The 13031-nt window shown below is 41.4% G+C and overlaps 1 protein-coding gene across 1 annotated transcript in view; it reads left to right on the top strand.

Annotated features, from left to right (window-relative positions):
- SQOR (sulfide quinone oxidoreductase) overlaps positions 1-13031 on the top strand; it is a 57888-nt gene that overhangs the window by 33798 nt on the left and 11059 nt on the right. Inside the window, exons 5-6 of the mRNA XM_063091108.1 lie at positions 1879-2073; positions 4290-4499. Coding sequence (XP_062947178.1) covers positions 1879-2073; positions 4290-4499 — 405 coding nt within the window. The remainder of the gene's footprint in view (positions 1-1878; positions 2074-4289; positions 4500-13031) is intronic.

The raw sequence follows: 13031 nt of genomic DNA, 5'->3' as shown, positions 1-13031 counted from the left end.
TTGATGAAAATACTGAGATGTTTCTGGAACTCTAGGGCAGGAATGTAGGTGGGCTTCTGGCAGGACTGGATCTGCAATCTGGGTTCTGTTGGGCCTGCCCCTCTCTGTGTGCCTATCTCTGCCTCTTTCTCACGCCAGCTTTAGAGGTCCTCTGCAGCGTGGCATCCTGCTCGCTGGTCCCTCCCCAGCGCACAACCTGCTACCACGTAGCCACAGTCTCCTTCTCTGACTTTCTCTGCTCCAGAGTTCCCAGGGAAGCAACTTTGATTGGACAAGGGGTCACAAATCACCCTGTGTGATGAGGTCTTCATGACCACTTTATGGCACCTTTTCCCTTAACAGTGGCTTCTTCAGACCAAAGACAAATAATGAAGGTGACAAGAGATCAGACGTTTCTCTCTTGAGTAGTGAGTTTTGCTTTGGGAAACAGGAGGAATGGCAGTACTGCAGGAAGAGCCCTAGGTAGGAGGTCAGAGGCCTCAGTATCTAGTTCTGTGAGGTTCTGGGCAGATCTCTTGACCTTGCTCTGCTTCAGTTTTCTCATCTGTTCTATGGGCTAATAATATTTTCCTACCACCCTCAGAGGTGTATAGTGAATATCCAATGTTAGCATAGATGTGAAACTTTCAAAGCATTAAAACGAGGTTATTTTATAATAATGATAATTATTATTGATTGCTAATATTACTACTATCTAAACTGTAGTAGACGTGATCCCTAACAAAGTTAGTCACTCTTAACATCAAGTATGGATAAATAATGAGCCCAGGCCACTGATGAGGAGATCTTAGCACTGTTCCCTTAAGACCTGAGGGATAGGTAGGTGTCTACAGTGACTATCAAGACTGGCCTGGGGAGGCTCTGAAGGATCAGCCCACCTTGACGACTGTGTCTTGATGGTTAAAATTGAGCCTCCTCCTACTAAGCACTGGGGCATAAGTCTCTAACTCAGCCTGTGACGTCTTCATTGCACTCTATGAATCTTAAGTACCTAGCTAATCTCATTGGCAGTAATAAACTAACATTTATGGGGCACTTACCATGTGCATCGGTCATTTTTCTAATCCTTTTACATGCATGGTCTCATTTACTCCTGCCAGCAACCCTACAAAGCAGATACTCTTTTACAGATGATGAGCATACACTTCTCAAACCTCAATGTGAGTCAGAATCACCTGCAGGTCCTCTTAAACACGGATTGCTGGGCCCGCCCCACCGTTTCTGATCCAGTAGGTCTAGGTTGGGGCCTGATAATTTCATTCCTAGCAAGTTCCCAGGTGGTACTGGTGCTGCTGGTCTGGGGACTGCACTTTGAGACCCACTGGCTTAGAAATGTTAGGCAATTTATTGAGGGTCACAGCGCTAGTAAGTGGAAATGCTAGTTCTCAAATCAGGCATGTGGGAGTATAAAGTCCTTGCTTTTCATTACCTGACTTTACCGCCTTTCCCAAGAGTTCGGTCTGGTGCCGCCTGATAAAGGGTAATATAAGTTTGCTGTATTGACAGTGTGAATGGCTCTCCGTCCTGCCTGTCATCCTTCTTCCCAGTAAGGCAACTGGTTCTCCTAAAAGGAAGAATGGCTGGCTTCTTGCTCTCCCTCTGACAGTGGGAACAGTTATATTGAAACCACAGCCCCAAGGCCAGGGAGTTAGAGGGGTTCCCCTGGCTGAGCCCATTCTGCAGTTTGACAGTGACCTCAGCCACCACAGCTCTGGTCTTAGAACCCTCCCTCACCTGCCTGCTCTCTGTGTGTGTCTGCCTACTGGGGGGTAATAACAGTACTGGGGGATTTAAAAAGTCATAGAAATGGCAAAATCAAGGACCGTAAAGACATTTGCACTTTTTATTTAAAGAATTTCTTTTTGTGCTTTGTTGCAGATTAAAGGCCTACCTGAAGGTTTTGCTTATCCCAAAATAGGGTCCAATTATTCAGTTAGGACCGTGGAGAAGACGTGGAAAGCTCTGCAGGACTTCAAGGAGGGCAATGCCATCTTTACCTTCCCAAATACTCCGGTGAAGTGTGCTGGAGCCCCCCAGAAGATCATGTATCTATCAGAAGCCTATTTCAGAAAGGTATGCTTCCTTTCCAGGGTTAGAGAGGAGGGGGACTAATTCAGTGATTGCCAAAAATCTCTTTTTATCTCTATCATGAAACCTTTTTATTTCTAAGTTTTTATTACAAAATCATTATATAATTTGATGGAAGCTTATAAAATAGAAAAAAGGAGGAAGTCACTCATAATTCAATTGCTATAACAAAGCTGCTGTCACCAATCTGACATACTCTTCCAGTTTTTTTTTCCTATATAATTATAAAAAAATGGCTATAATCACACTATATGTACAAATTTAGTCATATTATATGTTATTAAATAGTCTTTGTAGCATTCTTTTTCATATGTATATAAAAGTCTACCGGGAACATAGGTTAGAGATCATTTGAATATTTCCATACAGTTAGACAGTTAGTTGCAAATTGTTCATTTTTATACATAATGCTATCAACAGTTTCCACTCAAGTTCAAAGTTATGAATATTTCCTGGCTCTTGATACACAATTTTGCAAATATAATAGGCAAAACGACAATTTTAAAGTCAAAAAATTGTTCACATAGAACTTAGTGGAAAGAGGTATTTGGGCAGTTTGGCGGGGGGAGGGGGCCTTCTCAGCATTCTCCAAACACCCTCTGTGTAAGAGCCGGTGGCCGCAGCTCAAGTGTACCCAGCACGAGGTTGTGAGGGAAGCTGTTCCCTCCCTCCCCGCATTTGTCTGAGATGTGACCTTTGGTTTACCAAAGCACGGTTGGACTTGAGAAGTGGCAGGATTCCAAGCAGGATGTGACTCTGAAGGGACAGATGGGAGAAGGAGTGGGGAAGATGGGACTGAAGATTTGTTGACTGTGTGCTTGGAACCTGGCACTGGGCAAAAAGCCTTCACCTGAATTCTGTAAACTGCAACAACCCTGTGGCGTGGGAAATTAGGCACAATTCCAGTAATTGTTTCTGATGCTGTAGGGAAAATACAGGAAAAATGGTCAGGGCCCCTCAGATGTTCAGAATCTTGCTGAGCATTTGATGTAAATATGCACGTGCACCCAGGTGTTCCTTGGTTATTGTCTAATGTAATCGTGCATGTGCACCCAGATGTCCTGGTTTATGGACTTAAGTATAAAGGACAAGTGGCTCTGATCCACAGGGCCTCCCCTCCCCCTCCCTTTTCCCTTCCCTTCCCCCCCCTTCCCCCCTCCTGGGGCCCACAGGGAGGCTGCTACTGCTGCTGAGAGGCCACTGCTGCTACTGCTGCTGCTACTGCTGAGGACTGAGCTTGTGACATCTGCCAGTGGCTCCCGGGATCTTTCCCAATTACCTAGCTTGTGGACCTGCATATGAAGGCTCTGGTGACCCAGCCTGGCATGTGAAGGGTCTGTGACTCAGTTTGTACAATGGGTTTGAAGGGTCTGAGCCCTAGCCCTGACAATACAAATGGAAACAGTATAACTAAAATAATGAAACGTTTTCGCTTTAGTTGTGAATTGCTTTAACAGTATAATTGCCTAGCCAGACAATTAGTGTAGCTATTGCTGTAACCTGACAGGTGCTAAGAATGTTCATTCTGGGTCATAAGGGGTTGGCACAGCCTTTTGAGGTTCTCACTGTCCTAACTTCTTCAAATGGGGAGATCCAGGTGAGCAGGTCCTAAAGGACCTGAACAAAGGAAAAGAGTAAGAGACCAGCTGTTTCTTCAGTCCTGGAAATTCCCTTTGCATAATACTTTTCTCCCAAGTCTTGCATGCTAGAGAAGGAATTACTCTTTCAGGTGCCAAAAGATCGTAGGCATTTGGGAGAATAGTGACCTCTCTGAAACATATGAACAATACCAGGGGGACAGGAACTTTGTTTTGTTCACTGCTGTTCCCTCAGCACCTAGAACAGTACCTGGCCAACTCTAGGACTTCCTGAAATATTTATGGATGAATGAATACGTGAATATATGAATTAACGATTTGGCTCTATTCTATCTTCACCCGGACTTGACCTTCACTTCTATCCTTCAGCTGAACAGTGCCCACCTCAACCCCCAACTTAGCCGTGCACTTGGTTGCTGTGTCATGGGCAGAAAATAAGGAGGCGGTGGATTGGTCCACACATCTTCTCCCTGGGTACAGTGATGGAGAGAGCTGGTGAAGTCTCTTCTGAGGGTTTTAATTCTTGTCTAGGTTTGAAAAAAAAAAAATGTGGTTGGATTAATGCTTTGCTGTTGGTTATTTTTCTTCTTTTCTTTTTTTCAGACAGGGAAGCGATCCAAGGCCAATATTATTTTCAACACGTCTCTTGGAACAATTTTTGGGGTTAAGAAGTATGCAGATGCCTTGCAGAAAATTATCCAGGAGAGGAACATCACTGTGAACTACAAGCAAAACCTCATTGAAGTTCGAGCTGATAAACAAGAGGCTGTTTTTGAGAACCTGGACAAACCTGGAGAGACCCAAGTGATTTCAGTGAGTGGAGAGGTTAAGCCATCGGCCTGAAGCATCATCTGCTGAACTGTGCGGTGGGTGCAGGCGACCCCACCGCTCCCCGCTCCCTGTCTGCCACCATTGTGTGCTGGGGAAGGCTGGTTAGAATGAGCATCTTAGGGCAGTGAGAGGGCGAGAAGGTGGACCGAAATGGGTGGAGAAGAGAAAGACATAAAATGCTGTGTCCGTGGGAGGTGAGGAGAGTTTATCTACTGGTGCCAAGTCAATTTTTGTCCCATTCCTTTCTCTACTCTTCCTGGCACTAATTCATTTGAAGTAGCCAAAAATATTCCACAACTTTGGTTATTTCCTAGAATTAAAAGAAGGACTTCCTCAAATGCAGAATCCATGGCATGTAAGGAACAGCTCTGCTTGTGAGCTGAAAGCAGCAGGAATAACAGGGATGTCTTTCACCTGTGGAAGAGGCTGTCTCTAAACGTCTTTCACCTGTGCATAAAAGCAAGCACTTAATTCTTGAAGGCTCTGGCAGAGCTGCCGCCCATCTTGGAAAGATCTAGCCTTTGTTGTATGGGCTTGGCCTTTATGTGTCCCGGCTTCTTCTTCTGAGAAGTGGGAATAGTTCTTTTGTAAAGGCATTATGAGGATTAAGAACAAGATGTAAAGGCATCTGAAGAAGCATGCATGGAAGAATTTTTGTTTACACTATTCTGGCAAGAGCTGTGAGCAATGAGAGAGAATTACACAGTTACGTTTTATTCATTCAGCATTTTTTGAGGAAGGAAGGGTTCCGTAAAAAAGAATTTTGAAGTGAACCAAATTTAGTTTTCTAAACATTAAAGCTTCAAATGTTAAGCTTTTTAGCTCAAGCTCTTTCTAAAATGTATTGCACACATCTTTCCTTAAAGTATTGAATATCATTCAAAAAATGTTACAGATAGCCCAGGGGTCATAATTTTAAAAAACTTTTATCTGAAAACAATCTCATACTTATAGAACTTATAAAAATAAAAGTAGTATGAAGAGAATTCTATATAGTCTTTACCTAGATTCACTTATAGAATGTTATCCCATTTTTTTAAGCTTTATCTTTGATCCCTATCTATCTATTTATGGATAATTTCCCAAAAGTAAGTTACATACAACATACATCATGTCCCTCTACTCCTAAATACTTTAGTGTAAATTTCTTAAGATAGTATTCTATTACATAACCAAAGTATAATTATTAATTCAGTAAATTTAGCACAGTTGCAATATTTTAATCTACGATTTGTATTCCAATTTTGTTGGTTGACCCAATAGCGTTTACAGTATTTTTCTCTCTCCATTACAAGCTACAGACAGGTATTGCAGTTGATTGTGATGTCTTTAGTCTCTTTTAATCTGGGACATTTCCATAGTTTTTCTCTGTCTTCTATGACACTGACATTTTGGAATAATACAGTTCTCCTCCCACCACCTTTTTTTTTTTTTTTTTTTTTTTTTAAATACAATGCTCCACATTTTGGGTATGTCTATGTTTTCTTGTGATTAGTTTCAGTCTCTGCTTTTTAGACTGGAGCATTGCATAGGCAACATTATATCTTTCTAGGATATCACATTTGCAAGCACACTGGGTGGTTCATCCACCCTTAATAGATGATGCTAATTTTGATCACCAGCCAAGATACAGTCCAACTTTTCCATCGAATAATTACAATTCCTTTCACCCCATGCTACTAATAAGTTTGTGGAGAGACACTCTAAGACCATGTTAACACCCTACTCATTAAAGTCTCCCCCTAGACTTAGCATCCCTTGATGATTCTTGCCTAATCTAATCTTTACTATGGTGGTTGCATTCCCTCCGCATTTACCAGTAGGCTTTTGGCATTCCATCAGCAAGAGGCTTTTCTTCTCTCTTAATTAATTATTGGTATGAACTCATGAGTTCCTACTTTTCCCCAATGGCCTATCATTCATTACTGTTCTTATTTTGGTGCTCAAATTGTTCTAGATTTGGTCAGTAGGAGCCCCTTCCAGCTGGTTCCTGTGTTCTGTGACATGCCACCACCGTGTTTTTGAGCACTGCTTACTTTCTGGTGTCACAGCATATCCCCGGCTTATCTAGTATCTACTGACCCAGTTCAGGGTCATCATTTTTTTTTTTTTATTTTTTATTTTTTTTATTTTTTTATTTTTTATTTTTTATTTTTATTTTTTTATTTTTATTTTTTTTTATTTATTTTTTTTTTAATTTTATTTTGTCGATATACATTGTAGCTGATTAATGCTCCCCATCACCAAAACCTCCCTCCCTTCTCCCTCCCCCCCTCCCCCCCAACAATGTCCTTTCTGTTTGTTTGTTGTATCAACTTCAAATAATTGTGGTTGTTATATCTTCTTCCCCCCCCCCGTTTGTGTGTGTGTGTGTGTGTATGTGTGTGTGTGAATTTATATATTAATTTTTAGCTCCCACCAATAAGTGAGAACATGTGGTATTTCTCTTTCTGTGCCTGACTTGTTTCACTTAATATAATTCTCTCAAGGTCCATCCATGTTGTTGCAAATGGCAGTATTTCATTCGTTTTTATAGCTGAGTAGTATTCCATTGTGTAGATGTACCACATTTTCCGTATCCACTCATCTGATGATGGGCATTTGGGCTGGTTCCAACTCTTGGCTATTGTAAAGAGTGCTGCGATGAACATTGGGGAACAGGTATACCTTCGACTTGATGATTTCCATTCCTCTGGGTATATTCCCAACAGTGGGATGGCTGGGTCGTATGGTAGATCTATTTGCAATTGTTTAAGGAACCTCCATACCATTTTCCATAGAGGCTGCACCATTTTGCAGACCCACCAACAATGTATGAGAGTTCCTTTTTCTCCGCAGCCTCGCCAGCATTTATCATTCATAGTCTTTTGGATTTTAGCCATCCTAACCGGGGTTAGATGGTATCTCAATGTGGTTTTGATTTGCATTTCCCGGATGCTGAGTGATGTTGAGCATTTTTTCATATGTCTGTTGGCCATTTGTATATCTTCCTTAGAGAAATGCCTACTTAGCTCTTTTGCCCATTTTTTAATTGGGTTGCTTGTTTTCTTCTTGTAAAGTTGTTTGAGTTCCTTATATATTCTGGATATTAATCCTTTGTCAGATGTATATTTTGCAAATATTTTCTCCCACTCTGTTGGTTGTCTTTTAACTCTTTTAATTGTTTCTTTTGCTGTGCAGAAGCTTTTTAGTTTGATATAATCCCATTTGTTTATTTTTCCTTTGGTTGCCCGTGCTTTTGGGGTCGTATTCATGAAGTCTGTGCCCAGTCCTATTTCCTGAAGTGTTTCCCCTATGTTTTCTTTAAGAAGTTTTATTGTCTCAGGGTGTATATTTAAATCCTTAATCCATTTTGAGTTGATTTTAGTATACGGTGAGAGGTATGGATCTAGTTTCATTCTCCTGCATATCGATATCCAGTTATCCCAGCACCACTTGCTGAAGAGGCAGTCCCTTCCCCAGTGAATAGGCTTGGTGCCTTTGTCAAAGATCAGATGGCAGTAAGTGTGTGGGTTGATTTCTGGATTCTCTATTCTATTCCATTGGTCAGTGTGTCTGTTTTTATGCCAGTACCATACTGTTTTGGTTATTATAGCTTTGTAGTATAGCTTAAAGTCAGGTAGTGTTATGCCTCCAGCTTTATTTTTTTTGCTGAGCATTGCTTTGGCTATTCGTGGTCTTTTATTGTTCCATATAAATGTCTGAATAGTTTTTTCCATTTCTGAGAAAAATGTCTTTGGAATTTTGATGGGGATTGCATTGAATTTGTATATCACTTTGGGTAGTATGGACATTTTCACTATGTTGATTCTTCCAATCCAAGAGCATGGGATATCTTTCCATCTTCTTGTATCCTCTCTAATTTCTCTCAGCAGTGGTTTGTAGTTCTCATTATAGAGATTTTTCACCTCCTTGGTTAACTCAATTCCTAAGTATTTTATTTTTTTGGTGGCTATTGTAAATGGGCAGGCTTTCTTGATTTCTCCTTCTGCATGTTCACTATTGGAGAAAAGAAATGCTACTGATTTTTGTGTGTTGATTTTGTATCCTGCTACTGTGCTGAAATCATTTATCAATTCCAACAGTTTTTTTGTAGAGGTTTTAGGCTGTTCGATATATAGGATCATGTCATCTGCAAACAGGGACAGTTTGACTTCATCTTTTCCAATCTGGATGCCCTTTATTTCCTTCTCTTCTCTGATTGCTCTGGCTAGTACTTCCAACACTATGTTGAATAGGAGTGGTGAGAGTGGGCATCCTTGTCTAGTGCCTGTTCTTAAAGGAAAAGCTTTCAGCTTTTCCCCATTCAGGATGATATTGGCAGTGGGTTTGGCATATATGGCTTTAATTATGTTGAGATACTTTCCCTCTATACCTAACTTATAGAGGGTCTTTGTCATGAATGAGTGCTGAACTTTATCAAATGCTTTTTCAGCATCTATAGAGATGATCATATGGTCCTTGTGTTTGAGTTTATTAATATGGTGTATCACATTTATTGATTTGCGTATGTTGAACCAACCTTGCATCCCTGGGATGAATCCCACTTGATCGTGATGAATAATTTTTCGTATGTGTTGCTGTATTCTGTTTGCTAGTATTTTAGTGAGGATTTTTGCATCTATATTCATCAAGGATATCGGCCTGTAGTTTTCTTTTTTGGTTATATCTTTACCTGGTTTTGGTATCAGGATGATGTTTGCTTCATAGAATGAGTTTGGGAGATTTGCGTCCGTTTCAATCTTTTGGAATAGTTTGTAAAGAATCGGTGTCAATTCCTCTTTGAATGTTTGGTAAAATTCTGCTGTGAATCCATCTGGTCCTGGGCTTTTCTTTGTTGGGAGCCTTCTGATAACAGCTTCAATCTCCTTTATTGTTATTGGTCTGTTCAAATTTTCTACGTCTTCACGGTTCAGTTTTGGGAGCTTGTGTGTGTCCAGAAATTTATCCATTTCCTCCAGATTTTCAAATTTGTTGGCGTATAGTTGTTTATAGTAGTCTCGAATGATTCCTTGTATTTCAGATGAATCAGTTGTAATATCGCCTTTTTCATTTCTAATTTTTGTTATTTGAGTCTTCTCTCTTCTTTTTTTTGTTAGCCATGCTAATGGTTTGTCAATTTTATTTATCTTTTCAAAAAACCAACTTTTTGATTCGTTGATCTTTTGAATTGTTTTTTGGTTTTCAATTTCATTCAGTTCTGCTCTGATCTTAATGATTTCTTTCCGTCTGCTAACTTTAGGATTGGATTGTTCTTGTTTTTCTAGTTCTTTAAGGTGAAGTGTTAGGTTGTTCACTTGCCATCTTTCCATTCTTCTGAAGTGAGCATTTAATGCAATAAATTTTCCCCTCAATACTGCTTTTGCAGTATCCCACAGGTTTTGGTATGATGTATCATTGTTTTCATTAGTTTCAATAAACTTTTTGATTTCCTGCTTGATTTCTTCTTGGACCCATATGTCATTAAGTAGAATGCTGTTTAATTTCCATGTGTTTGTATAGTTTCCAGAGTTTTGTTTGTTATTAATTTCTAGTTTTAATCCATTGTGGTCTGAGAAGATACATGGGATAATTCCAATTTTTTTGAATTTATTGAGACTTGATTTGTGACCTAATATGTGATCTATCTTGGAGAATGATCCATGTGCTGATGAGAAGAATGAATATTCTGAGGTTGTTGGGTGGAATGTTCTGTAGATATCTGCCAATTCCAATTGGTCTAGAGTCTTGTTTAGATCTTGTGTTTCTCTACTGATTCTTTGCCTAGATGATCTGTCTAATATTGACAGTGGAGTGTTCAGGTCCCCTGCTATTATGGTATTAGTGTCTATTTCCTTCTTTAGGTCTAATAGAGTTTGTTTTATAAATCTGGCTGCTCCAACATTGGGTGCGTACATATTTATGATTGTTATGTCTTCTTGATGGATCAGTCCTTTTATCATTAAGTAGTGTCCCTCATTGTCTCTTTTTATGGTTTTTAGTTTAAAGTCTATTTTGTCAGATATAAGAATAGCCACTCCAGCTCGTTTTTCTTTTCTGTTTGCATGGTAAATCTTTTTCCATCCTTTTACTCTTAGTCTGTGTGAATCTTTATGGGTGAGGTGGGTCTCTTGTAGGCAGCATATAGTTGGGTCCTGCTTTTTGATCCAGTCAGCCAGTCTGTGTCTTTTAATTGGGGAATTTAAGCCTTTAACATTAAGAGTTGTTATTGAAAGGTGTTGATTTATTCTTAGCATTTTATTGGTTGTTTGGTTGTCTTAGGTGTCTTTTGTTCCTTGCTTTCTGATTTACTGTTTGGTTTCTTTGTTTGTTGGTTCCTTAGGTTGTAGATAGTGTTTTTGTTAGCTTGTTTTCTCTTCATGAATGCCATTTTTATTGTACTAACGGGTTTAGATTTTTCTTAGGTTTTTATGGCAGTGGTAGTTATTTTTCAGGAACCAAACCCAGTACTCCCTTGAGGATTTCTTGTAAGGGTGGTCTTGTGGTAGTGAACTCCCGCAGTTTTTGTTTGTCTGAGAAATATACTATTTGCCCCTCATTTCGGAAGGATAGCCTTGCAGGGTAGAGTATTCTTGGCTGGCAATCTTTGTCTTTTAGTATTTTGAAAATATCATCCCATTCCTTTCTAGCTTTTAGGGTTTGTGATGAAAAGTCTGATGTTAACCTGATTGGGGCTCCCTTATAGGTGATTTGACGCTTCTCTCTTGCAGCTTTTAAGATTCTCTCTTTGTCTCTGAGTTTTGCCAATTTGACTATGACATGTCTTGGAGAAGGCCTTTTTGGGTTGAATACGTTTGGAGATCGTTGAGCTTCCTGGATCTGAAGATCTGTGATTTTTCCTATACCTGGGAAGTTTTCTGCCACTATTTTGTTGAATATGTTTTCAATGGAATCTCCATTTTCCTCCCCTTCTGGAATACCCATGACTCGGATATTTGAGCGCTTGAGGTTGTCTGATATCTCTCTCAGATTTTCTTCCATGTCCTTGATTCTTTTTTCTTTCTTTTTGTCTGCTTGTGTTATTTCAAACAGCCCATCTTCAAGTTCAGAGGTTCTCTCTTCAACTTCGACAAGCCTGCTGGTTAAACTCTCCGTTGTGTTTTTTATTTCGCTGAATAACTTCTTCAGTTCAGCAAGTTCTGCTACATTTTTTTTCAGGACATTGATTTCCTTGTATATTTCCTCTTTCAGATCCTGTATACTTTTCCTCATTTCATCATGATGTCTAGCTGAGTTTTCTTGTATCTCATTCAGTTTCCTTAGAATTATCACTCGAAATTCCTTATCAGTTATTTCAAGGGCTTCTTGTTCTATAGGATCTAGAGTATGAGATTTATTAACTTTTGGTGGTGTACTTTCTTGATTTTTTGTATTTCTGGTGTCTTTTTTTTGGTGTTTATTCATTGTGGCAGGGGGTTTCACAGTCCACCGGTTTAAGACTAATGACTAACTAGGATGTTGCTGTGGTTGCCAATTTGGTATGGCTCCCGCCGCGACTGCTCAGTTGGCCTCTAGTGTCTTGTGTGTGTGGTTGCCTCGGGTCTTGGGCTTCTCCGGGGATCCACCTTTCTGGTCAGCTTGTACTCTGCTGGGCTGGTGGATCACGTACCACAGGGTGTGTGATCTCTGTTGAGCTTTCACTTTCTGTACAGGACTTCTCCCCGTTCAGTGTGCTCTGGCCCAGGCTGTTAGATCGTGCAGTGGCGACCCCACCGGGTGTGTGGTTTCTGTCGAGTCTCCGCCTCCCTGGCCGCACGTCTCCCCCCTCTGTGCACACTGTGCTGGGTTGGGGCGTGTCTTCTGCACCCCTCGTCTATCAGCTGGGCCTTCAAGACCCTGCTCAGCACCGCCTCGCCCAGGAAGTCTACCAGGTTTCTGCTAGGCACAGACGACCAGTCTCTCTGGGTGCCTTTGTAGCACTGTGTAGATCTTTCTCGGGTCTTGTTCACCTTTGTATCCCCCCGGTATAAACCGAGTCTAGTGCCCGCCTGCAGCCTGCTCTCCGGCAGGTTCAAGCAGACCTGGGAACTCTCCTACCACACTATTCCCAACCAGAAATTCGTTAGGCTTTTTTCCAAACTGGTGGTCGCAGAGATGGTATCTGCCTCCCAGTAACAGGAAGTTTACCGGGGCCGGAGTCCAGGGTGTGGTGGAGTGACAGTCGGCCCGCCCGTACTTCCTAGCCCTCCCAAAACTGGTCGGGACGCCCCACACCCCCAGCCCTGCCAGAGAACCGCGGAGGGAGTGGGAGAGGAGGTCGGCCCGCAGGGTCCGGAAAGCCCCGCGCCAGGCCAAGCAAATGGGCTCAGTGATGGCCGAGCAGGGCGGAGCTGCCCGCACCTGGGAAAATGGAGGCAGCACCGGGGCAATGAGTGGCCTGGTGGTGCAGGCGGGGAGCCGCGTGGGCATCCACCCCCCGAACAGAGCTTTGCCAGGGATCACTCACAGTGCTGTGCCAGGTCGGGCGCTCGCTCTGTCTCTGGTTTGTTGCCTTCCGTGTTCTCGGCGCTGCCC

Source organism: Cynocephalus volans, chromosome 3 (assembly GCF_027409185.1).
Source record: "Cynocephalus volans isolate mCynVol1 chromosome 3, mCynVol1.pri, whole genome shotgun sequence".
Taxonomy (NCBI): domain Eukaryota; kingdom Metazoa; phylum Chordata; class Mammalia; order Dermoptera; family Cynocephalidae; genus Cynocephalus; species Cynocephalus volans.
This window is presented reverse-complemented; position numbering and strand designations above follow the sequence as displayed.